Below are 27,372 nucleotides of genomic sequence, written 5' to 3'. Positions count from 1 at the left end.
AAATTACCCACTTACGTAGTTGAACAGTCCTATTATATTATAATTATATAACATGAGGTTCATAATGTAAAATGCTCCCCTCTAGTCACCTATTACAAAACTAATCTTCCCATAAACATACAAAATTTGTTTTTTGAAAATTATACAACTCTCTTTCTCCTAACCAAATTAAAATTAAATTAAATAACCAAAATTACGTTTTTCAAACACTTACTTAACAAAAAATTTAAATTGTAAAATTTAACAAGTAAAAATGTTTATAGTTTTTGAAATGAGTCAATGAGTGTATAGACACTTAAAAATTAAATAGATCATCTTGTTCATATCGTTTTCCTGTAAATTTACAATATTATTTTTATAATCAATATACCGAGGCAAGGTTATTCAATCGGTTGAATCTTGAATGACTCACGAAATAACGAATTTTATCTGTTGAAAAAATTACGAGTAAATGAGTAATGTTTGGCAAGTTTTTTTTCCAAAAACTTTTTCAGTCTTACGGGCTTAAATGAAGAGACTTAGTGAGACTCCAAGTTACTTCAGAAATGTAAAACAAAGTTAACCGATGTTAAAACAAAGTTAATTAATCCAACGCCAATATTATAAAGCTCTCGCGAACAAATTAAAACACGCTTATACGGCACTGTCGGCACTGTAAAAGTATAAAGACGAGTGAAAACAAAAAAATAAAAACCTCACTTTAAATTTCAAACCAAATCCATTTGCAGACGCGTCTGTTTCGGTTATTACGAATGTTCGCTTGTCATCATAAATGTCCGTCTACAAACCAGCAGCTATTTATGTCGTAATCGAATAGCTTCTCACTGTTACTATACTGTTGTCTGCTATACGAATATACGATTGAATGTACTATAATTAATACACTGTGCACATTGTATGGGGTGGGACTGGTCGGACTGGAACACTATTTGTTCCTGTTTAAAAAAAAAATTATTCAAATAAAGATTTGTCGTCGTAATCGCCTTATAAATGCCAATATATTTTCACATACACATATGACCTATACAATACATGTATGAGTATATAATATGACACAATATATATGATCACCCAAAACCAACAACAATCTCAAAACGAAATAAAATCAATATAAATCCAGTAATCTGTCACTCGTGCACACGAACTTCAGTCATCACTGCGAGACACTCTTGCGGCTCGATGGCTTAGATCGCATGCAGAAACGGTGGACGACGAAGGTACGACACCACGGCTGTTAGCGTTTCCTGTACGACGAACGACAACGATACGGCCGATAGCGTGCTGTCACGACATAAACGCGATCAACAACACGACACATGTGATATATCGATAACGGTAATAGTCGAATCTATTTTATTATAAGGTGCGTAGCAATAAAAACACGGAAATTCATTAAATCTACAGCCTTGGTTATGTGCATACAGGAAACTTGTATTTATATATTATAAATTATTAGTGTACAATTTACATTGTCAATAATGCCAATACATCTTAATAACAATCAGCATTCCAGATGCGAGCAAAAATTATTTCTTAAATAATAAACAATCGGATATATTGATAACTCGTATACCTAAACACTTATTGAATTACTTGTCTAATTATTCGTCCTTCTTGTATACGTCTGCAACTGTCGTATAATGTTTGACCGGTGCGTCGACAAAAGCGAGTAGATCTAGCAGTTGTCTTATCAAGGGACTATATCGATTTCTGAATCCTTCTTTTTATCCTACATTATACTGTTTACTATTTATGCGGCATTAAATCCAAAAACGGAACATCAAAAAGAAAAAATCAACACATTCAAACACATGCTGTACCATCTGCACCTCGCAGGAGTGGCATGACGCGCTAAGATCAAATCCCTCGTATGCCGAAGCCACAGCGAACACACCATCATCCGACAAACCTCTGCAAATTGTCCCCAATTTCCTTAACGAGTTAAAATTAATCCTAAACCCCCTCCTAGCTGCGATAACATCCCTAATAAACAAAATCCCACTACCCATCACTCTCACTCCTTAATAAATTAACACTACACGCATCACATATCTTCTGATTATCCATACCATAAATAATATATATATTATACATAAATAAATTTTTAATTGTATTAAAAAAAACTTGTAATAACATGTTATATGTTGACACATTTAAAATAAAATAAATGAAAAAAAAATAATACTATTTATACTATCTGTAATGATGTATTAATGTGGTACGTTCACTCATCATCACTGTGATGGTATAGTGATGTGTCGTCAACGTCGATTTATGACAATATTGACAATAATAATATTATAATCGTTTATTCGCATTCTTCGCGAAACCTTCATCGACCGAACTCGAACGGTGTGACGGCGTACCTCCTAAACAACACACTCGCAATAGCTTAGAAAAATACGCGGACGTCGTGTGAAACGGAAACGAGCGGCGTAGACATCGTGTGGTCGGTACGAATACGCACGTGCAGTGACCGGGACGGGCCGAATCGTTTATTGACTGCGCGCACGGATCAAACATCGAGACGTGGCGACATTAGTGTGCGGGGAACCGGGATGCAGATCCGTGACCGCCGAGAGAAACCCGCAAACATCATAATATAATGATATATATTATCACGACGGATGACCGGAAATACCATACGGCATGGCTATTGGTACGCGAGCGCGAACAATCACGCGGTCCGGATGGTGACGGCAGCGACGTATTGATGTGCGGAAACTGCAAATATGGGGCGAGTTGCACGGAATAAAATAAGTGTCGACAATGGACGATCCGACGGTTTCCGGGCACGGTGCAGGTGCGCCGCAGACATCCGCGCGGGGACCGGAAGATGCAGACATGACCGACGACGACGGGACGACATTATAATATTATCATACAGAGTATCACGATGATCGGTGCGGCGGACACTGTTTCTTTTACGCGTTTACACTTCGGCGGCTAAATCACTCCGCCGCCGTTGGCCACCGATTCTGGGCACTTTTTCACTATAATTATGCGCGTACTCGTCGTCATCACCATCGCGCACAGATTAAACACGTTTGCGCTATTCTTCCGCCGCGGGCCGTCTATAATACTATAATGTCATATCGAGGTGGACAGTGACAACACGCGCTTTGCACCCAATCTACTACTATATGCACCACAAAATATTCAGTCGATTTTTTTTTTCATTTATTTATTTAATGAGATAACACATTCAAAGGCTGGTCGATGGGGCCCGCATATAATGTATTTATTTTATTTTCTATCGGACCTGCTTTATTTTTATATAATTTTATAAACTATAAAAGGTCGTGTTAAAAATCTAAATTGTAATGCATAAACTAATGCATGCCCAATTTTATATTATTATATAGGTAAGACCCAAAATTAGCACCTACTTATAGTATAAACAATATTTTATCATTTTCACATTTTCATTTTATTGGACACGAAAACATAAATATGACGTAATATTGTAACAAGTATATTTTCACGTTAAATTATTTATTTCATGTAAGTTATTCAATAGATAGGAAATGCCTGATTGTTATTGAAAAATAATGAATTGCAAAATTATTCCGTGTTCGTCATTTATACGTTAAGTTCATCGTAGCCAAAGGTTATCAATATTCAATAGTATAATAATAATAAAATTAAATTATGCTTCTTTGACATTATATTATAATAATACTATAGACCCTCTCTCAGACTGTTTTTTGAAAATGTAATCACTATTTATTCTATTTTCGTCATACCGTTAATAATTGGTCGCTAATAATTAATAAAGCTACCGGTCGTCAACTTCGCACGCCACTTCGTACAGTCGTTGTGAATTGTGATGCCAAATGCAGAACATAATTAAATAATGCTATTACAAAATAAAGTACGCTATCGCGCAGATAAAATTATTTTTGAAGTGTTGTAAAAATTTGGTAATTATACTACAGACGTCAGACATGGTGTGAGGAATATTGTGCTGTGCAAATCATTTATTTTAATCAAATCATATCACGGATGGCGTAATTCTCTTAGTATACGTCGTAATTTATACATACAAAAATATATTGCGACGTTTAAATCAATTTTTAAAATTACAACGTAAACATAAGAAAAATGACAATGTTGTTTTGTCCAAATTGTAAAATATTATATCATATTATTATATAATCTAGCCAAAGTTTACATAACTTTTTACATAATTTTTACTTAAGCATTTTGCTTGCAAGATTGTCATCCAAAGCACTCTGCATACAAGGTTGAGAATATCGGTAGTGGTAGGGGGTGTCCCTAACTCCTAAGTCCTAAGAATCCAAAGAACCCACTTCGGGGGCATCAAGAATTCAAGACGATCCTCCGATATAGTATCGACGCTGCCGGGAAGTAATCTACAGATAGTCTACTATAACTTATAAGTACAAATTATAGATTCCGTCACCTATACCATCATAAGTTTATTTCTGGTTATCCTACGTATTTCCTTCTTCTCTGTACATCTATATTATGTGACTAATATTTTTGGAAATAATAACTATAGGTAGGTACTTGCATAATAATAAATTTATTATAAACAGAATTTACATATAAAGCTACCTAATACCTATACAGTTAATTATAACTATAATAAGCGTTGTATTTCTTTTTTAAAAAATTGCTTAAATTACCACCAAATCTTTGTTGTACTTTATGTACCTAATAATAATTGATTTCACCAATAACAGTAATGATTACAATTAGCAGTTATAACAATAACAATATTGGTCTACTCAAAATAGCTTATAGTTGTGATATTAGTAAAAGTTATAGTTTTAATATTTAACAAAAAAAAATAATTAATTATAGTAAGATATTATGATTAACAAATTCATAATATAAACTTAAATTTTAATTTACATCATTATTTTAAGTGTGAGAATTTCAAAATGTATAGTGTTTATGTATCGTTTAAATAATATATTATAATTGTTATCAAAAGAATTTAAATTAATTTTTAAAGTAGTACAAATTTTACAAAACACATAATATATAAAATGTTTTAAAATTAGTTCGAGCTTTTGGAACAATAATACCAATAGAATTATTGAACCTTGTATTATGGTTATGTCCAGATATTTCAATAATATCTCTGTAATTAAACATAAATAGGCATATATATTTTTAATATATAATGAATTCAAATTATGAAGATTATAATCTTTATGTAGACATTATGGCTTTTTTTATAAATCGCTCAAAAATATCCCTACTCCCCCCCCGGGTTAGTTTTGAAGGAATTTATTTATTTTTTGGTGCAAGTGGATAATTCCCATCTACGAAGCATGATTATTATTCCCCGTCGCGACACAGTTCACGGGCGTGAGTGGTGAGACGCCATCGTTTAAGATAATTATGATATTGCATTATGGCTATTTGTCTATTAACACGAATAGTCATAATGATTAAAATAATTAAATAAACATTAATATAAAATCAGGACATTGCGTTATTTTGCACAGACACACGCACATATTGTTACGCATTGTTTTTTAAACTTGTCACGCAGTCGTCTTCCAACAACGGTGCAGGCCGCACCAACAGTAACCGCGAACTTACGGGGCTGGCGGCCACACTCTCAGAGAGGGTGACTGCGACGCCGAATACATACGTAATATAGGGCCATCGTGTGCGCAAAATATAAGGCGGGCGACGACTGCGTGAGACACACGAACTGCCGACAAACAACCGCCGTGCAGCAGTGCACTACTGCAGCGAACTGACCGCGGCCAGTGACGGCCGCCATCGCGAGACAGCAGACAGGACTATGCGGCCCCGTCCGCAAGCTCGACGCTCAACGCGACCATCGGGTTCCGTACTCCTGTGCTCTTGTCCCGGATTGTCTGTGGCCCTTTCAGCAGTTCTGCGCCGTAAACGATATTCGCGCGTACCCATAATGCGTTCGCTAGTGACTTTATAGCAATGACATGGCTGCCGGCCGTTCAACGCTCGTCCATCATGCACACTCAGCGATAGTTTCATGTACGTCGACGCGTTCGCATCCGTTGTTCGCGCATTTTATTTTTTTCATTTTCTAGATCGATTGATGTAGACAGCTATATACCATTATGACTATCGTGATTCATCATAACACTACTGACTACTGTATAATATTATATTATATTATGACGGTTCTATATTTTAATTTAATAAAAGGAAACTGTTAAAAAGATCGTATTATGCGAAATGTAAAGAATTCAATCATAAATCCAACTGTACATTAATTATTACAGATGATAGAAGAATATTATAAAAACGATCGATTTGTTAACGCGGACGGATAAGGTTAAATAACAGGTGTTATTTATTATAGTTAATCCGGATCGCCGCCATCAACGTGTACGTATATATTTGTCCAGGGCCGCCGGCACTAGTTTTTGCGGGTCCATCTATTTGATCGGTACCTATTAATAAATAACTAATAAGTCAGTAAATAATAATAGTTTGAATAAAAATACAAAAGGATTAACAGTATCGAGTACTTACATTTTCGGTTCACTTGGCGCAATATACCAATTCGTAGTGCAGAGTTAGTTTTTTTACATAGAACATCGTGAAGAGTTTTAGTTACAAATGTTTAGTTTTTGTATCCGAAATACATTTTAATTCTAATGCATCTCGATTAATCGTCAGTATATCTACTAAAATAATCTAAAATTTTTATTTTGCATTTTTTTGCATTTTTTGCCTTTGTTTCTCATTGATATCATGTAATCGCGGTCCTACATTTTAAATCATTTTTTTTCGACAATACGTCATTTTTCTAAAATATAGCAAAAATTTCTTTTACATATACATTTAATGATTAATTTTTTTCATTAAATGTGTAAATTTCATAAAAATAAAATATACCTAATATCTTATTTTAACTTTTAAATATAGCTTATTGTTGTTAGTGTTACGAAAATAACTAGGTACCTACATTAAAATTACTGGTCGTGTTGGAGCTGTTTATCTCGCAATGTTTGAAATAAGGTATATTTATAGATTATACTTTATAGACTATACTATTATAGTATATTTATATTTAAAGTGTATTATTGTAAACAATAAAATGATTATTTTTCAATAACAGCTAACACGTATTGTAGCCACTATATTTTGTATAATATAATTTAGTATTCGACCGTCTCGTGTAGCGTGTTGTTGACCGTTGTCCTGTCTTAAGAACTTTTCTATTAAAAAATGCCTAAAAATAAAATTTCGACTAGTGCTCGTTTACGTGCGTTTGTGTCTGAATTCGGAAGTGATATTTTTTCAATTGATGGATATATACTTTTTTGTAAGATATGTGACGTTAAGGTTGTCGCAGATAAAAAGTTCACTATGGAACAACACGTGTCACGTCAAAAGCATATACGTGGTATTGAGCGCAAAAATTTACAAACTGAAAAATCAAAAAATCAAAGTTTACTGACACAACCATCCAGAAAATGTACATTTAATTATGATTTGTGTCAAGCCCTTTTATCGGCTAATATTCCGTTGAATAAATTATCCAACGACTGTTTTTGTAACTTTTTGGAAAAATATGCAAGCAAGAGTATTCCCGTCGTATGTTGCCCAATGTTACGAAGAAACAATGAATAATATAAAAAAGTATTGTGAAAATCAAAAACTGTGAATTTCTATCGACGAAACCACAGATGTGGAAGGCCGGTACATCGCGAATGTAATTATCGGAACGTTAGAAATTGGATGCCCAGGAAAAATATTTTTACTTGACACAGAAGCACTAGAAAAAGCTAATCATACCAGCATTGCTAAATTATTGGATAAAGCACTTCATATTTTGTGGCCTCAAGGGATTAAATACGACAATATTTTGCTGTTTTTGAGCGATTCAGCGCCATATATGGTAAAGGCTGGTAAAGGCATAAAAATAATGTACTCCAAAATGGAACATGTCACCTGTTTAGCTCACGGACTACACAGAGTTGCTGAAGAAGTCCGTAAATGTTTTCCTAAAGTTGATCAATTAATATCCAACGTAAAAAAAATTTTTTAAGTGTCCTGCTCGTATTCAATTTTTTCAAGAAAAGGCACCGAATATTTCTTTACCACCACAGCCTGTATTAACTAGAGGGGGACGTGGTTAAGTGCCGCAAATTATTATTGTGAACACTTCGAAACTTTAAAGGAAATAATACTTGGTTTAAATAGAGAAGACGCTACATCGATTGAGAAAGCTCAAGATCTCATGGACGATTGTGATTTGAAAAGTGACTTGATATACATTTACTCTAATTTTGGAACATTAAGTAATTCTATAACTCGGTTAGAAACATTTGGGCTTAGTCTTCATCACTCGATAAAAATTGTACAAGATGTAGAAAATAAAATTCAACAAGCAGAAAATAGAGTAGGACAAGATATAAAAAAAAAATTAAAATCCGTTTTGGATAAAAATACGGGCTTTAAAACAATGACAACAATTTCAAAAATTTTGAATGGTGAAAACGTGTCGAACCAAAACTTTCCAGACGACCTCAATAATTCCGATATTGCTCATTTTCAATTTGCACCAATTACATCAGTAGACGTAGAAAAAAGTTTCTCAAAATATAAGAATTTACTTTCAGACAATCGCAGATCATTTATTATGGAAAATATCAAACATGCACTTATTGTTCAATGTAATAAATTTGATTAGGTTTTTTAATTAGGATCATTTTTATATTTTGTTATGTATCGTTTATATTTAAATAACAATGTTTAACAAGATGTTAAATAAAAGGTTTTTTTTCTTAAAAATATAAAATATAAAATAAGTCATTTTTTTGCATTTTCCAGTTAATTAAGTCATTTTATTTCATAATTTGACAATTGTTGGGTCATTTTTTGCAGTCATTTTCCATCATTTTTAGGTCATTTTTTAAGGTTCTTTAGGTCATCAACATCCGAGTCCTAGTTATGACTGACTTTTCAGAACAAAGATCCGCAATCACAATCGTAATTATTATGTTAATTTAATTTATACTTCTAATGTATAGTATCATATTATGACAGACAAAACATTAATATTATGCTTTAAAAATATGATTCAATTATGTTGTAGGTAAACCAGCTAAAAATCAGTATCCACATCTAAAATCTACTTAAAAACATAATTATTGACCGTTGTCCAGTGGCAGCACCAGGGACGGGCAAGCCGCAAGGTAGGGCCATGAACTTGAAAACGCCTGGCCCTACCAGTGGCCTAACCTTAGACATTATAATGTACTCATTTTTAATTTATTGTGGCCCTACCTTATAATTGTTGGCCTCCCATTGGCCTTATCTAGAAAAAAATACTGACGCCGCCACTGTATCTACAATTTTACTTTCTACTTGTTCTGTAACACTATTTAGGGCCGTTCATACAATGGTATTTTAAGACTGGTCGTCGGTAGAATGCGGTGTAGTGGTATTATGTTTGGTATGCCTGCGTCTTATTACTGATACCACAGTGTGATTATGTTATCGTCGAATGATAGCGATACGGCATTTTTTTTCGGGTTGAATTCGATATTACATTATATTATTGTAATAATTAAATTTATATTCTAAATTTCAGTTTAGTCGATTTCGTCGGATTGTTTTAGAGAAACTGAAGATAATCGACGCATTTAACGATGAATCAAACGGAGGTTTCGCAGTTAATTTCCAAACTCAGAATACGCGTCAGTCCTCGCCATAAGAATCTAAAGTGTCCCGAAGGACCACAGGGTCGGTTAAATAAATTACGTAAAACAGTTAACGCCCTGTTCAAATACGAACGTTTAGAATTGAATTATACGTTGGCTGACGAGACCAGAGGGTATGCAGAAAGAGTGAGTAGTTGTTGTCTACTGTTCGCCGTCGTAACAACACGACTAAGAGTCCAATCAATAGATCATTAAACCAACATTTAATCTGACTTGCTTGAGATTTTCGCTTACTTACGTTTTTGTTTATAATTTAATGTAGTTAATATCTGAAGCCATCAGACACGGAGACACACACAAACCAACCATGGAGATGGCCGACTATTGGATAGAAGAAAAACAGTTAATACACAAATTGTTCAAAGTATTGGTTCCCCGGTTTAATGATTATCAGACTTCATACACAATGTTATACCGGGCGCCAAAAGCATACCCTGAAATTGTGTATCCCCGTTCAGTCCTAGAACTTAGAGGTTTGGCTTACTGTCTATATGTCTGCGCTTACATGAATGATTGTCTAATAATGATTAAATGTGTCACTTTTAGGTAATCCATTTCCAGCAATTCTGCCTCAGCGGTCCGATCAAAGAAATTTTATACACAATGTGTTATTGGATGAAGCAAAAAAGGCATATAGGGCTGAGAAATATGAGGAAATAACCAAATCTCTCGAAGAACAACGGGAAGAATAAATCTATAATCATATTTTGTTTTGTGTAAATACAGTTGTTAGTTAGAAATACTCAATTAAAATCGATGCATTTTTATTATACACATTGAGTTATTTTTAAACTTATATATTATATTTTATTATATTTCAGAAATGTAAGGTGCATAACTAATCACTTAAAATAAAACAAGTTCATTCTTTATTAAATAATGATTAAAAATAATAATTTTAAACAAATAGATTTAATTACAATATTACGTTCCTGAATGGAACATATGTATTTTTTGCTCTGAAGTCAACATGTATTTTGCTCTTTGAGTTCCAACTATTGACGTCAATACACATGCATCATAAGGAGAGTAGAGTGCTGTAATATTCCGAGTACTGCCATCGTTGTCTATGATTGAATTACAAAGTTCACTGTAAAATCCGGCAATTGTGGGTAGTTGATAAAAAATAATATTTTCAATACCACGAATTTTAGTTCTGTTATAAAAATGAAAACGCTCAGAATACAACAGAATTTGACATTCGCCATGATAAAACAAATCCCTGGCTCTAGCTACTTTGCCTTGTTTGGTATACTCACTAATTTGTACAAAACTGTAATCTTCCGTTTTCAAATAATTTCTAATGCACACATAATCAAAATAAGACGGAACATAGATTAACACGTGTTTTTCATTTGAAGCTTGAAGTTGTGTAAGAATTTTATTTATGAAATAGTCAAATCTCTCTTTAATGGATTCAGTTGGTGTTTTTGAACTGAGTTTATGGTAAAATTGTTTAAGACTGCAAACGACATGGCTAATAGTACCAGTTATGATTGGATTCACTACACTAACTGAACCACCATAATTTATACATCTATTCTTTAATATGGCCATCAAGTTAGGTAATTTACAAGACGAAAATAATATTGTTTGTCGATAATGTTTAGACAAGCCGTTGATTGACCAGTTTCTCACTCGCTGTAAATCTGTACCATGTGCTTCCTTTGGCTGTAGGTGAAAATGATTCATGATGTGCAACACATGATCCCAATTTTGCATCAAAAATATTTCAGACTGATCAAATATCAAAACTTCAATAGATGACAAAAAATCGTAATCTCTAGACGATTCTCCTTCAGCACCAATAATCATACGCAAGCCAAGCGGTGATGCTATTATTATGTCAGAATTATAAAAATTTTCATACAGTTTCAAACTACTTTTAGTGACTGCCATGCCAATTCTAAACGCATCATCAATGTTTCCAACAAAAGTTTTTTCAAAGTCTTCTGGCTTAGGATTTTTTCTTGGCAACGTCAATTCTCCACCAGTGAACTCTTCTACAAATCTGTTTTTGTGCACTACATTGAAATTTTCTTTGGAAGACATAAGGGATATCATAACGTTTATAATTCGATATGCGGCATCTTTAAATGGGACTAAAATTAATACTTTAGGTCTGGTAAGACCTTGATCTCGCAACTCGTCATCGTCACCATCTTGTTTATCGTTATTTTCAACAACAATGTCTCGACTCTTAAGTACATGATTAATGGCATGTATACAGTAACAATACCGCAATTCTTCTGCGTTATCAAAATTTCTTTCAGTATAACTGAAATCATGGTACCTGGTAATTATCGACAACAGTTCTAATTGGAATTTATTGACATTTTTAATATTTGATGCAAGTTGTTTGTGCAAAACCAATTTTTTAACACTGTCGACGGCTGAAGGTACATCGGGCAGCTTGGCAAATGGTCGAGTTTCTTCCAACGGCTTTACACAACGGTCTTCGACTAAAGTTAATTTTGGTTTTTTGAATATTAGTTTGCCCAATTCGGACCATTCTAAAATGAACTCCTCTTCGAGTGGAGGTTTATCGTTTAAACAGGTAATTAATTCTGGAGATAAATCGTAAGTGTAACGGGTTATAAAAGGATCGTCTTCCATGTTCTATTTTACCTCCAAAACGCAATATTGTATTTAATAACAGTAATAATTATTAAAAACATAAAAAAGTACTATACACAGTTACACGCTCAAACACAATTACAGAAAGCTCTCTACCAAATCATTCAAACCGAATATTCAGTAAAACACGTGTGTTTACTGTTTACTTTCTTTATCACTTATCAGTACTCGGCTGAGATAGTATTTTAATCGATAATTCACATTTCGCGGGTATAATCATAATTTTGTTTAGTGTTCCATGGTTCTACATTTTCGTCAACACAGGGTATCATTCGTTATCACAGTATAACATAATAAATGTTTACTAATATTTTGATAATATTGTTTACGCTCCAACTTTTTGCGGCTTTTCAGTAAATTGCAATCATAACCGTTATCGTTTCCCAATTTTTTTTTGTTCTGAAGTCAACTCGTTATACTATAATCACAAGAGTACAAGACACAGCATAACTGTATTCTCATCCGACAATAAACTCATACTTGTTCCGTTAATTTTACTAAACGGAAATCGTTTCAAAAATATATATCATCATGAAGGAAGACCCTGACTTTCTATGCGATTCAGTTGTGAGTATATATTCAATTTCACAAAAACATAATCCTTACTTATGTAATAATTTATTTTAGAATTTGTTAACTGAAGGATGTCGACTGTCCGTGAGAATGCATAGCAGTGACGACTGGCGTACGTACATCAGTATTGGTGAAATTTATTAATTTAAAATATTATAAATATTATTTTTTTTTATGTATTTAGCACTAGCAGAAATAATAAGTATCAAAGACGTGGGAATGACACGTTATTATTATGTCCATTATATTGATTGTAAGTTAAATTTGATTCAAGATAATTAGGTAGTATTAAAATTGCAAATTTTATGTTATAGATAATAAGAGGTTAGATGAATGGGTAACAGAAGAACGATTAGATACACGTAAAGTTCAATATCCCAGAAAAGATGGTATGACTACTGGAACTTCTGGTACTGGTGCTAGCACTCCGAAAATAAAAGTTGAAAATGTTTCTATACTGTCCCAAAGCCGACCAGCTTCTCCTTTGAGCTTACCACCTGTGACACAAAACAATGACGCAACAGTTTTATCTGCTGCTTTACAAAAGAAAATTTCTAGAAAAAGAAAAATTGTTGATAATGAAGTGTGTTGAAATTTGTGTCTAATGTAGTTTGAATGTTATATGATTTATGAATTGAACAGGACTCTCAAGATTTACCAACACCAACACCACGACAGACAGGTTCAATGGTTATGCAACACGATGATGTTGTCACCCGAATGAAAAATGTAGAAATGATAGAACTTGGCTTAAATAAAATAAGTCCATGGTATTTTTCTCCATATCCTCAGGTAAAAAAAAAAAACTAGTCTATTCAAAATAAGAAACATAGTCGGCAGCGACCAGTTTACGTTGGGCGGCGGTCAGACAACACCTATGGGTATCTGTTTATCCTATCCGATCTGTATGCCTGCTGTGTTGTTAAGCCACGCCCATGCGTAGTAGTCGGCCGCCGACTGTGTTTCATATTTTGAATAGACTATAGATGAGGTCACTTTTTTCTGTTTTGTGCGTACCTTGTTATTGAGTTTGTCACTGTAACGAGTACTGATAGACGTATGAAATTTAATAAATTATTGTATACCAAAAACGGTATAATAGTTATATTATTATTAAAATTTATAATGTATATTTTTAGTGAAAACCAACTTTATATAAATTTTTTAAATACACTTAGGTTTTCTACTTTTGTCTTGTAAATATTAAGATATTATATTATCAATTTTCATTTGATTGCTTTGCATTTTTATTTTTCACAAAGTTTTAGTAAATACAAACAAATTCATAGCTTTACTTAGAATTTATGACAAACATCATTACATTTAATAATACAAACATTTATTTTATACCGACAGGAAATGGTGAACTTGGGATGCATATTTATTTGTGAATTTTGTTTAAAATTCAAAAAAAGTAGAACATCACTTTATCGACACAGTGTAAGTATTAATTTTTCTTTCTTTTAATTTCTGTTAACTATTTAATTTTATGCATAACAGATAAAATGTAACCTGAGACATCCACCTGGTACAGAAATATACAGAAAAGAATCGATATCGTTTTTTGAAATTGATGGCCGGAAGAATAAATCATATTCTCAAAATCTGTGTTTGTTAGCAAAACTATTTTTGGATCATAAAACTTTATACTATGACACTGATCCATTCTTGTTTTACGTGATGACTGAGTATGACTTGAAAGGATTTCATATTGTGGGTTACTTTTCTAAAGAAAAAGAGTCTACAGAAGACTATAATGTTGCTTGTATTCTTACATTACCACCTTATCAGAGAAAGGGTTATGGAAAATTATTAATTGAATTTAGTATGTTGATTGTTTTTAATAAGTTCAATTAAACGGCATATAATTCATTTGTTTTTGCTTAGGTTATGAATTATCAAAATTTGAAGGTAAAACTGGTACACCTGAAAAGCCTTTGTCAGATTTAGGTTTGTTGTCTTATCGTAGTTATTGGAGTCAAACCATTTTAGATATTCTGTTGACTGTGAAACCAATGCCAGATAACGAAAAACCACAAATCACAATCAAGTTAATAATATTTTAATATAATTCAGCAATACTCTATTAATTATTTAACCGTTCTAACCTTTTATTTTATTTTTATTTTTTTAGTGAAATTTGTGAGCTGACTAGTATTAAAAAAGAAGATGTTGTTTCTACCTTACAGATACTCAATTTAATCAATTATTACAAAGGACAATACATCATATCTATAAATAAGGATATAATTACTACACACATTGAATCGTTTCAAAAGAGAAAGATTCGAATTGATCCAAAATGTTTACATTGGAATCCTAAAGACTGGTCTAAACGCGCCAAATGGTGAACAGACACATTTATGTTTAGTGTTACTTTTTATTGAATCGTATATTTTAATTTGGTACATATTGAAATAAATATACTCATAAATTGTATATAAATTATGAATTATAAGAAACCTTAATGTAAGAGAATTACTTCATATATTTTAATATGTATATATATAGATTAAAAAAAAAAAATTATAAAATCAATCATTGAAGAAAACATTGTTCTAACTTTATATTCAAGGAAATCCATCGTCGTCTTCTTCTGCCATTTCTTTGGCTAGTTCCAAATCTTGTTGTTCACGCTCACGACGTTCCTCAGCAGATTCCAAATCCTTACCATATGATTTAGGAGGATAACGCATAGCCTTAACACTTTCGTTGTGCAAGTTCAAACAGAAGGATATACGTTGATGGAAAGCCATCTGTGGTTCGAGTGTACAGTATATGTCAACAGGTTCTTTGCTCTGCACATAACCGTGTTCAGGATCAATGGTTGCTTGTATAACACCATCTCTAATAGCTTTAGAAATAATGAATTCAGCATCTTTGGGAGAATCTAATCCAAGTTTTTCAGCAATATAGTCAACTGAAATGCGTGAATATGATGCACCAATAGCTCTAATGGCAGTTTTAATGACATTATGACGTAAACGTTGAATCAACATATAAGTGTGGTCACTTAGGAAATTTTTCTTAAAGTTCTCTAATGTTTCACTAAACATTGTCAAGTCTCCTAAACGGACCGACTGGGTTAGTCTGAAGTATGGTACCAATGCTTTACGTAAACTTGCTTGACGGAATATATGCCTTTCGGGGATATCTCCCAACAGTAATTCCACTGTGACAGCTAACTTCTGTACTGTCTGTCTAAAGCCAACTGCTGAATTTTGTGGTGCTTTACGCAACGCCTGAATTAAATTTTTATGTGCTACAGAGTATTCAAGACGGGCAGCCTTAATACGACCTTGGTAGTACAAGAAACGAGCACATTCATTATTACTTGCTTGTTCTGGAAATACTGATTTTTGAACCAACTTATCAGCTTGATCGTACAAATTGTAGTGCAAATAATTACGCAACAAGCAATTAATAAGCACAGCTTGTCCTTCATAATCTTTTTTAAGCGTAGCTGTTCTGAGGCGACTGTAAAGAAATCCTTTAATTTTGTGTAATTGATCTGTTAATTCATAACATCTCATATGATAGAAATATGCTTTAGCAGTAATCAAATCCAGTGTACGTCTATTTTTATCAGTTAATTTCACCATCAGTAAATCAGAAAATTCCACTGCCTTTTTATAATCTTCTTTATCAATGAGTTGTACTAATACTAACAAGCGGATATAACCATCAATTTCAGGTAGTAGGGCCCCTGTTGCATTTTTACCTGTGCGCATCTTGATTGCTTCTGGAATGTCGGCCGGAGTAGTAACATATGATAATAACAGTTCTTTGTCAGAAGCAGAGTGAGTGTAGAAACCATTGATCACAGACCATAAGACCACAGCATTGAGCTTGCGCCGCGTTACAGACCATGATCGTAAGACGCGCAACATGAAACGCGCTTCTTTTGTTTGAACGGCCTTCTCGATCTGTCGAATGTTGTCCCTTATTTCTTGGATTACCGCCGCGTCTTTTTTTTCTTGGGAATCTGACACGTCTGTCATCTCGACATCAGGAATAGGTTCAACTGTGGCGGCCATGGCTGAAACATAATAAACAAATATAACGTCTACTAAAATCCATAAAATACTTGAATATATACCTCTGAAAAATTAACGATTTCGAAAGAGAACAGAGTAAACTTTAAAGACTAGATCTCTGAACGGTTAACGAAAAACTTTTATTATGTTGAGATTTCCAATTCCAAATAAATAATAATCATGATTCGTAAGAAATCAAAAATAATTGTATGAAGGTATGTTCAAGTTTATGTTTTTTAATCTGATAATTATATTGGTTCTAACTTCATATACGTGATCTTGACATTTACCTAGTTTTTTTCTTATCGTTTATCAAACAAAAGGTTTATTATCAACTATTTACTTATTTAATAAATAATAAATAAAAAATATTATTGAATAACAATAACCCATTATGGGAAGACTAGCGCTCAAATCAGTCAAATCATAATTGATATTCACTCGGTACTTCTGTCAGTAGTTTCATTATTACACAACTAAATGTAAGTGGATAGTATTGTTTAAGAAACAAATTAAAATACAATTTATCAGTTATAATTATTACTTACTAGTAACTACAATGGATTTAAATTTGTTCAATAAACTTGTTAGATCTTGATTTTCGTGTTATTTTATTCGAAAAGGAATTTTTAAACCGAAATGAAGACTTATCAACGTTTAGTTATTCTAACAATTTTTGGATTGTGTGCAGCAGATCCTCTCGTGAGATATCAACCAGAACAAATCCATTTATCATTGGGTGGTGAGTTGAACGTTGTTTTTACTATTAATAAATAATTAGACAAGTTCAATACATTGTAAAATTGTATAAGGATTTACTAAAATCATCATTAGAGTAATATTGAAAAATGTAAAGTAATAGATAAAATGCAAATATATATATATTTAGATATTTAAATATGTATAATATAAATGTATTAGATTTTAAAATAATTGTACCATTTTCAAAATTTTACATTCGTAGTACATGTATAATTTTATAAACTGTATTACTATGAAAAATAATAAATCATTTTTACTTACAATTATTGAATTACAAATTTATATTACTTTTTGTATACAACCTTACTGTTTAATATTTAAACATTTTTATTCTAAACTGATAAAATAATATCTAATAATTGTTGATAAAAACAAAATGATTTTGGTCATTGAGTATTTCAAGCTATTATTTACATATTTCAACTTTGTTTATTAGAATCTGAAACTGAATTAATGGTTACATGGACAACATGGAACAATACAGACGAATCAGTTGTAAAATATGGTATTAATGGACCAATTCTTAAAGCTACAGGTTCTTCTACATTATTTGTAGATGGTGGTGAACTCCACCGCACTCAGTATATACATCGTGTTAAGCTTACAGGATTACAACCATCTAATAAATATGGTAATTATAATTGAAAAACAAGTAATTTCTTGTAGTAATTGTTAACACATTTTTATATTAATATAGTGTATTATTGTGGAAGTAATCAAGGCTGGTCTGCCCAGTTTTGGTTTAAAACTGTTCCTAGTGATACTAATTGGTCACCTAGCTTAGCTTTCTTTGGTGATTTGGGTAATGTAAATGCGCAATCTCTTCCTAGGTTACAAGAGGAAACTGAACGAGGACTTTATGATATGATACTTCATATCGGTGATTTTGCATATGATATGGATAGTGTAAGTATAACTATTAAAAATAGTTGAAAATACTATTCTAAAGTATTTTATTATTCCAAATAAAGAATAAATATATTTTAAGATTGGTTATTGTTTAACTATATAACTATTATGTTGACTCGTGTCATATTTTTCATGTTTTTTTTTTTTTTTTTAATTTGTACGTAATTTAAAATATTTAAATCCAATCTTTTATTAATTAATCAACTTAAATTCTTATAGTTATATTACAATATATATTTTAATTAGGTATATCAATAATTCATTTTTTCTTAAAACTATTTATCTATTTTTTTTTTTATTAAGAATAAAAGCTTCAACAACTATATCATTATTCAACAATTACATTTACATTGACATGATAATTATATACTTAACTATGCACAAATGGTATTACAATGCAGAGCATATGAATCATACATTTTTCAAAAAAATGTTAATTTACATGATATTTTATCTAATTTTTTAAATGTTGGTTATGATACCAAAATTTGTTATTATAATTGCATATTTATACATATAAAAATAATCCACATTTATACTTCAAACTAATTGCTATTTAACGAGGTCTTGTAATCTTTTTTTACTTAATGCTTGAATATTTTATTTTTGCATGGATTTTATTAACAAACTGTAATTAAAGTTATAAAATATTAAACAAAATTATATATTATATCATTTATAATTATTATTTATCCTATTATTCCTATTATTAACAGGAAAATGCCAAAGTTGGAGATGAATTCATGCGCCAATTGGAACCTGTAGCTTCATATGTACCATACATGACTTGTCCTGGCAATCACGAGCAAAAATAGTTTGTTTAAAACAAAATAATACAAAAATTTTTCAATTGTTTAACAAATACTAAATATTAATTTATTATTTTGTAGTAATTTCAGCAACTACAAAGCTCGTTTCAGTATGCCTGGTGGCTATGAGAATATGATGTATAGTTTTAATTTAGGGCCAGCTCATTTCATTAGTATTTCTACAGAGTTTTACTATTTCCTTTACTATGGAATTAAACCAGTTGTCTTACAATATGAGTGGCTTGTTAATGATCTAAAAGTATATATACATTATATTATATTATTAATATATTCTTTATTATTATATTTATTCAAAAATTCAATATTTTATCATGTATTTTAATTTTTAGGAAGCAAATAAACCTGAAAACCGAAAAGAGAGACCATGGATAATTGTTTATGGTCATAGACCAATGTATTGTTCAGATGACGATAAAGATGATTGTACATATCATGAAACAATTACTAGAGTTGGTCTCCCATTACTCCATTGGTAATTTTATTACTACTTTGTTAGATAAAGAAAATTCCAATTTATTTATAAAATAATAAAACTTTTTTTTTTTTGCTTAGGTTTGGGTTAGAAAAACTATTTTATGACAATGGAGTTGACTTGTGTCTTTGGGGCCATGAACACACGTATGAAAGAATGTGGCCTGTGTATGATCATACTGTTTATAATGGGTCTTATTTAGAACCATATACTAATCCAGGTGCACCAGTTCACATTACATCTGGTTCTGCTGTCAGTGATTAATTAATTTATCCCATTGTTACAATAATAATCCAATAATATTTTATGAATTTTATTTATTGTTGCAGGGTTGCCAAGAAAGAACTGATAATTTTATTCCAAACCCTCCAGATTGGTCAGCAATAAGAAATAGTGATTATGGTTATGGTCGTTTGAAGATTTATAATAATACTCATTTATATGCTGAACAAGTTTCTGATGACAGGGTATGAATGTTATACTATATTTATCAAACTTTTTATGCATAAATATTGTATTTTTAATTTATGTATATATTAATGTAATAATATGTAATTTAAATGCAATGTAATAATTATTTATTGAAATAATTTTTGCTTAGGATGGTGAGGTTATTGATCATATTTGGCTCATCAAGGATCATCATAAACCTTATGGAAAATCAACTTCAAAATAATTATTAACTAAATCAAATTGTTTGCAAAATTTTATCAAAATTATATTATTTAAGTTCATAAAATGTTATTATCTTGTTAGTGCCATAGAAATTAAATATTAATTATTCATGATTATAATATACTTTTGTATTACATGAATAACTATTATTTAATAATAATTTTCATAAAAATTAATGAACTTGAATATAATTATTATATTGTATTAATCAATTACTATTAGTTAATTTAAGCAATAATAACAATATTATTAAATTATGATATAGTAGAAGCCACTTATTGGACTCACTTTGGAATTAAAATATTTGAGTCAATTTACTGTAAAACCAATAAGTATTTTCTTTTCAATTTGTAATTTGTTTTTAACTGTTTCACCATGCTAGAATACAGACTGAATATTTTAAGATCGCTAATTAACTAATTTAATTAGTTAATTAAATATAAAGTCATTATTCTTATTTTATTAAAATAAATTTAATCAAATGTTACTTATTATTTATCATTTTTGAACATCAACAGTTAATTAAGAATTTTATTACATATTATAATTATCTACATAACAAAACAAACTATTGGTTTATTAAGTATACCAATAGTTTTTAAGAACATCAAACTTGGGTTGAAGCTGCTTATCCCAGTTTAATCTAATTTTGCATAATGCATGATTGTTTTAAGCTGGAAAGTAACAAAATAATTATAATTTATGGCGTTTTGTTTAATAAATATTTTTTTTAAATGAAATGTAATTGTATTTTGTTGAATACTGTGAATCATCCTCTGCAGTGTATGCTTAGTCCTTAGAAACACTTTTTAAAATTGAAATTTGTAATTATTTTTGGATGTTATTGACAAAAAATACCTATATATCTTGTAATCTATAATATATTAATATGTATAAAATCATGTAGTGTATAAAATATAAATATATATATCATATATAATTAACTTAACTGAAATGTTTAAAGCTATATTTTATTGTTGATACATTAAAAATATATATATTAGTATTAAACTATTACCTTGGAAAATTGCATATAAGAGTCTACTATTTATGCTAAAACTAAAGCTGAAACTTGTGAAGTATGACTGTATGAGTATCAAAGTATAATAATTAATAGAATGTTTGTTATGTTTGAAGATGCTATGGTAGTATGATGTGTGGAAGAAGGCAAAGGCTCTTCAATTTTATATTTATATTGCATATTAATTAGGGGTGTAAATTTATTTTGTCAGAATAACTACTATTTCTTTTCCAAATCTTATATCTATTGAGAATATCTAATAAATGAATAATCAATAAAAAATTTGTGTATTAATTTTGTGGTCCATGGATTAGTATATAAATTGTCAATATAAGTTGGTAAGTACCATAACCATTTACCATACTATAAAGTTGGTACCTGTATCATTAACGGTACGTATACGGTTAGATTTATTATTCAGTATACTTAGAGTACAAGGCCTATGTCAAAAATGCACAACAAGAACATGTGTACAATATTTTTATGTTTATAATACCACAGAATAGATGAAATTATTAAATAAATATATTCATATAATTAATTATTAATTATTATTTCATATATTCTGCGATAATACCATTAATACAATGATACCATAGAATAATATTAGAGTAAGTATTAAGTAAAGATGATAAGACTACAGTATAGTATAGTCAAGTGTCCATTTAATTTTAGCTTTTACTAATCGTGATCTTTGTGAAAAATCAATTGTACACAATAAAACCATGAAGTCGTTTCAAGATCGTTAACGGCGATGAACTATGTTAGTAAATCAAATGAAGAAGACGTAAGCCAGAAACGCGTAGTTACCATGCTACCTACGGGCTGTAAAAAAGTGGGTAGGTATTGACCGGCATAGGCGGTAATTACATACATTGTTTCAATATTATAAATTGTTGATAAAGTCAATTTTGAGTAGGTACGCTTAATCGTTTTATTGTAAAGCGATGTTACCTATTTTGTGTAAATTCAATATTCAATATTATTATATTATTAGTTATTACCGTGTTTAGCCAAAATGTTGTTAATTCTGTATGCTTACACGGCTATACATTGCCTATACCCAATCGCCTTAAACAATCATAACCACCATATAATAAGAATAGGACGCCATACCCGCATATGTTGTTTCTGTGTTACTAACGTACATCATAACAAATTTTCGTTCAGCAGAATACATTTTGTGACGTTAACTTTAACATTAGAATAAATTTACCTATTATCAAATTTAAAGGTAAGGATATTATCTAAACAATGACATATGATTTCATTGATATTATCATTTTAAAGTGAGTTATGAACATTTTAAAGTTGTTATATTTTACATAACTGTAACTCACTTTAAAATAATAATATCATTGAAAGCATATGTCATTGTCTAGATAATATTCTTACCTTTAAATTTGATAATAGGTAAATTTACTCTAATATTAAAGCTAACATCACAAAATGTCAAAATGTATTCTACTGAACGAAAATTTGTTATGATGTACGTTAATAAGACAGAGATAACACATGCGGGTATGGCGTCCTCTTAATATGATTATATTATTATTTTACGTTTTGCACAGACTATAGGACATAGGTAATATTGTTATTATAATGTACGGTTGCCAGATTTTGAACATCAAAAATCAAGACAAAAAAATAAATCATAATATTTAGTTTATGTTAAACGCGAAAACTCTAAAAATAACCTTGCGTTATAGGTGATAAGAATTAAGAGGTGAGTAAATCTTAACATTAGTTTTCTAAAATATAATATGTTAAAATCACCTAAATTTTAATAAAACTTATTAGTTAATATGTTATTTTTAAACTTATTAAAACAAACTAGTTTTTTTGTATTAACTTCTAATTGGAAAAACTATACGATAAATATTGTAGGTATTAAAATTCATACTATTGTCTATTACTAATAAATAATAATTAACAATTATATTGAATTCTTGATAAATTATAATAGAACACTTTACAATGTTTATTGTACGTGTTTGTGAAAAAAGTGTTTTCACTATTAACATTGCTTTGACTGTTTTCATTTTCAATTTATTTTTCTCTTCAGGTCTATAAATTATTCATAATATTATGTGAAAAAACTCTTCCTACGTATTACGTTTGAATTTTAACCCGGTATTAAACTCAACTATTATTTTAAAATTCAGAGGATTAAATAATCAATATTCTTCAATGATTTAAAAATAATATTTTATTAATAACATTTTAAAAGATTGATTTTTTTTTATTTTGTCCTACATATTAGTATTGTACAATTTTGCGTAAGCCTACCTGTCGTGCATCGATGGATAATATGATTGTGTATAAACTTAAAATGGTAACATTGGTTACCATCATCATTAATTAAAAGGGAATCTTATAAAGTTAAATATCCTTTTCCGTACTTAGTACTTAGTAGCAACCACTAACCTGTAAACTGTAATACTGTCAAGTCTTATTATTTTAAATCTAAAATGAGTGTTTAAATAGTACAATTTGTTTATAAAAAATTACGGAACGTCTGACAATCTATGAGGTTTATAAATAGTTTATTATTCAAAAAGTACTAAGAAAAAGGTTATTACAATATTACGAATAATTTAGACACAATAACGTTTTAAATTATAAATTGATATATTCCCCATGTGTTAGTAAATATTTTAAACAAAACCTGGAGCCATACATAGTTTAATTATAATTAATAATAATATAAAATTAGTAAATTACATACTTAAACTAAATGTTACATTTACTTCTATAAAATAATCACACAACTACTGTCCGACTGGGTTATATTTATAAATGAGTGTAACTTTATTATTACTTTTGATTTGTGTAAATAGTAAATGAGAATGAGTCAGTGACAATACCGTTAGAACAATAATACTTATATAAAATATAATAATTAATAATACATGCTATGAATAAGAAATTGTATTTGTTTGTTATTTATTTATTATATATAAATTATACTACTGATTACTAAGAATTACGATAATAAAATTATATTATTTTTATCAATTACCTTCGGATTACCAATTTTTTTAGAATTAAAAAAAAATATCATATTTATATACGCAGTTATACAGGTTAGCGTGGGTTTGCGTACATGGTGCTTATTGTTAGTATTTATATTTTAAACATAGGTATCTATTATATCGTGATTCGTGACATGCTAAATCAACGTTAATATTTTAATAATGACATCATAAAATATTATATAATTGAATACAATGTTACTGAGTATAAACAAGTTGTATCTCAAATAAATAAAATATGATTTGAACTGTTATGTAGAATAGAATCATTCATTAAAAAAATATTAATATCATACAATTATTATAAATTGTTGATAGTTGATATATTAAGTACAATATAATTGGCGATTACGCAAATATTTATAAAAATATAAATATATTATTTATATAAAACCTAATTATTAGTTATCTATGGAATTTTTATTTATTCTTGTACTGATCAATATCATCAGTCATAGCCGGATACTTATCATGGAAAAAATATTTAGGCAACATCTAGTTACATAGTGGCACAATGGTCATACATTGATATAATATATTATACTCTGTACGGACAAATAAAATCAAACCATATCAACGATTTTTCAAACTAGTTTACAAGAAAAATGAACACACCTTATAGAATAGTCGTAGTATTTTGATAATTTTTTTTTATTATTATTTGAAAAAACTTTTATTCAGGTCACATTGTACTTACATTTTTTAATTAATTTTCAATATAATTAAAAAATACCCAGAAATTTTAGTATGTTTTTTTAAACGTTTAATGTAGTTTTTAAAAATAAAATTTTTTGAATCTGAGTCCAAATCGACAAGTCTTCAATCTTCATCTTTCAAAAAATAAAAATATCGAATTCTGATTATTTAACGAGGTTTAACGTGTATTTTTCTGTGATGTAAGTTTTTATATTAAAGACGCATCGGTTTTAACATCCTTAGTAAGTAAATAAATCATACCGTGTCGACTATATAGGTAATAGAATATTTTTAACATTTTTTAATGGTCTATATCTACAGATAATAATTCTCATTAAATATTAAACGGATTCGTGTTGTGGTTTGTGTACTTAATTCAGTCTTAACTCTTAATATCCACTAATTTTATATTATTTTAGATTACCATATAATATTTAATTAGGTATTATATTGGTCAGGAGTACGAGTACCTAATAAAACATTAAATTACTTATAATAGATATCTAATTTTTGATAAGTGACATTGAAAAATCGTTTTCCTATACTGTAAAATGTTAGCTTATAAAGTTATGACGAATAAAGAGTATTATTTTTATATAAATATTAATTAATACAAATTAGGTATTTAAATTTTACATATTAAAGTTCCTTAACTGAAATACATAGTAAGTATTAGGTCCTAGACATATTATATACGTATAGCTTGTAGCATTATTGTAGATACTAACTACTAGTGCTTAATATAATATTTATTTATATTATATATTATGTAGTTATATCTACAAATCACGGAACTATTGACTATTGTGGTTTGATTATTAAAAACCTATTCATATTTTATTAATATATAAACTTTATAACTATGAGTTATATATAAGTTTTAAATAAATGTAAGTTGCTTGTAATAGATAACATTATAATAATTTGTTCATATATGTTACTTATTTAATTATTGAATTTTATGTTATATTGTTATTTTTTACTTTCTTGATTTTTAATCAAGTAAGTATGGTAATTGAAATGAAAAAAGTCTGAATTTTTAAAACTTTAAGATTTTTTTTTTTAATAGGAAAATAATAAAAATGTAACTCAGTTGTAATGAGTAGGTGGATAAATAAGCTAGTTTTAACAAAAAATATTAATGAGAGAGATCCGATATCACACCCAAGTGGTATAACGATTTGAATCCACAAAAACGTAGCTCCCAAAATTTCTATTTTTTAATTTTTCTCCAAAACTATTATAGCTAAAAAGTTGGTTGAAAGCTCATTAAAAAGGGATTATCAAGTAGATACAAAATGCGAGATTAAAAATTTTCACAGTTAAAAAAATAGTTATTTTTTGCTAGATTTTCATTTAGCGTGGTAGATTACTGAAACCGGAAAATAGATTTTGTTATTTGGGGTCTTGTTAGATTCACATTGGCTTAGAGAAGTGCTGTGAAGATTTTCAGAACTTTAACTTCAATTGTTAACTTACTACAAAGCTATAAAGCTGAAAAACATACACCAAATATGTTTAATTTTTTTTGAAATTCTGTAGTGAATTATCTATAAAAGATAAAGTTCTGAAAATCTTCACTGTAATTCTCCTAGCCAATGTGCAGCTAACAAGACCCCAAACAACAAAATCTATTTTCCGGTTTCAGAGATCTATCTCACTAAATGAAAATGAAAATAAAATTCATTATACATAAATATTGCATACGCTTAATAAATTTCTAAAAATTGAAAATCAAGAAAGTTTACATTCCAATCTCTGACTTGGCAAGCGTTTTTATCAAATATTTGCGTGTAGATCGATACACTTTTAATATTATAAATACTTATTTACTATAATAATTTAATTTAAGTTTTTTATAAAAATTAAACTATCTCAAAATTAAAAAATATTTGAGCCATTTGATGAGGACACGATTATTTATTACTGATCCGTGAAACAATAATTAGATGCCAGATGTCCGGAAATTCAAATTCAAGAATAAATGTATTCAATACATGAAGCGTTAAATCGATGAT

At 29.7% G+C, this 27,372-nt stretch overlaps 5 protein-coding genes across 8 annotated transcripts; 3 read left to right on the top strand and 2 right to left on the bottom strand.

The window, feature by feature from the left end:
* The first annotated feature begins 9,502 nt into the window (after nucleotides 1-9,502).
* LOC113555921 (39S ribosomal protein L17, mitochondrial) lies at nucleotides 9,503-10,479 on the top strand. The gene is made up of 3 exons (XM_026960545.1): nucleotides 9,503-9,833; nucleotides 9,970-10,180; nucleotides 10,254-10,479. Exons 1-3 carry the CDS (start codon nucleotides 9,636-9,638, stop codon nucleotides 10,397-10,399), a joined length of 555 nt encoding a protein of 184 aa, XP_026816346.1. The 5' UTR covers nucleotides 9,503-9,635; the 3' UTR covers nucleotides 10,400-10,479.
* Nucleotides 10,480-10,553: 74 nt separating this feature from the next.
* Nucleotides 10,554-12,465, bottom strand: LOC113555920 (digestive organ expansion factor homolog). Its single transcript, XM_026960544.1, has one exon. The coding sequence runs from the start codon at nucleotides 12,321-12,323 to the stop codon at nucleotides 10,632-10,634; it is 1,692 nt and encodes a 563-aa protein (XP_026816345.1). The 5' UTR covers nucleotides 12,324-12,465; the 3' UTR covers nucleotides 10,554-10,631.
* Nucleotides 12,466-12,658: 193 nt separating this feature from the next.
* LOC113556748 (histone acetyltransferase Tip60) lies at nucleotides 12,659-15,388 on the top strand. Its single transcript, XM_026961876.1, has 9 exons — nucleotides 12,659-12,911; nucleotides 12,972-13,029; nucleotides 13,102-13,170; nucleotides 13,232-13,500; nucleotides 13,560-13,709; nucleotides 14,274-14,357; nucleotides 14,418-14,742; nucleotides 14,805-14,967; nucleotides 15,052-15,388. Exons 1-9 carry the CDS (start codon nucleotides 12,876-12,878, stop codon nucleotides 15,266-15,268), a joined length of 1,371 nt encoding a protein of 456 aa, XP_026817677.1. The 5' UTR covers nucleotides 12,659-12,875; the 3' UTR covers nucleotides 15,269-15,388.
* Nucleotides 15,278-17,159, bottom strand: LOC113556747 (probable 26S proteasome non-ATPase regulatory subunit 3). The gene is made up of 2 exons (XM_026961875.1): nucleotides 17,017-17,159; nucleotides 15,278-16,956 (listed from the first exon to the last, which is right to left on the bottom strand). The coding sequence occupies exon 2, from the start codon at nucleotides 16,952-16,954 to the stop codon at nucleotides 15,488-15,490; it is 1,467 nt and encodes a 488-aa protein (XP_026817676.1). The 5' UTR covers nucleotides 16,955-16,956; nucleotides 17,017-17,159; the 3' UTR covers nucleotides 15,278-15,487.
* Nucleotides 17,160-17,292: 133 nt separating this feature from the next.
* LOC113556555 (acid phosphatase type 7) lies at nucleotides 17,293-20,710 on the top strand. 4 transcript variants are annotated; one of them, XM_026961582.1, is made up of 10 exons: nucleotides 17,293-17,436; nucleotides 17,578-17,696; nucleotides 18,153-18,347; nucleotides 18,414-18,622; nucleotides 19,342-19,439; nucleotides 19,516-19,693; nucleotides 19,785-19,927; nucleotides 20,008-20,179; nucleotides 20,257-20,394; nucleotides 20,529-20,710. In XM_026961582.1, the coding sequence occupies exons 2-10, from the start codon at nucleotides 17,594-17,596 to the stop codon at nucleotides 20,601-20,603; spliced, it is 1,311 nt and encodes a 436-aa protein (XP_026817383.1). In that variant the 5' UTR covers nucleotides 17,293-17,436; nucleotides 17,578-17,593; the 3' UTR covers nucleotides 20,604-20,710. The 4 variants fall into 4 exon arrangements, with proteins under 4 accessions (XP_026817383.1, XP_026817382.1, XP_026817381.1 ...); XM_026961581.1 differs by having other exon boundaries at nucleotides 17,294-17,436; nucleotides 17,546-17,696; XM_026961580.1 differs by having other exon boundaries at nucleotides 17,420-17,436; nucleotides 17,506-17,696.
* Nucleotides 20,711-27,372: the final 6,662 nt, after the last annotated feature.

The sequence above is a fragment of the Rhopalosiphum maidis genome, chromosome 4 (assembly GCF_003676215.2).
Source record: "Rhopalosiphum maidis isolate BTI-1 chromosome 4, ASM367621v3, whole genome shotgun sequence".
NCBI lineage: Eukaryota > Metazoa > Arthropoda > Insecta > Hemiptera > Aphididae > Rhopalosiphum > Rhopalosiphum maidis.
The sequence above is the reverse complement of the archived record's forward strand: the minus strand, read 5'-3'. Positions and strand labels throughout refer to the sequence as shown.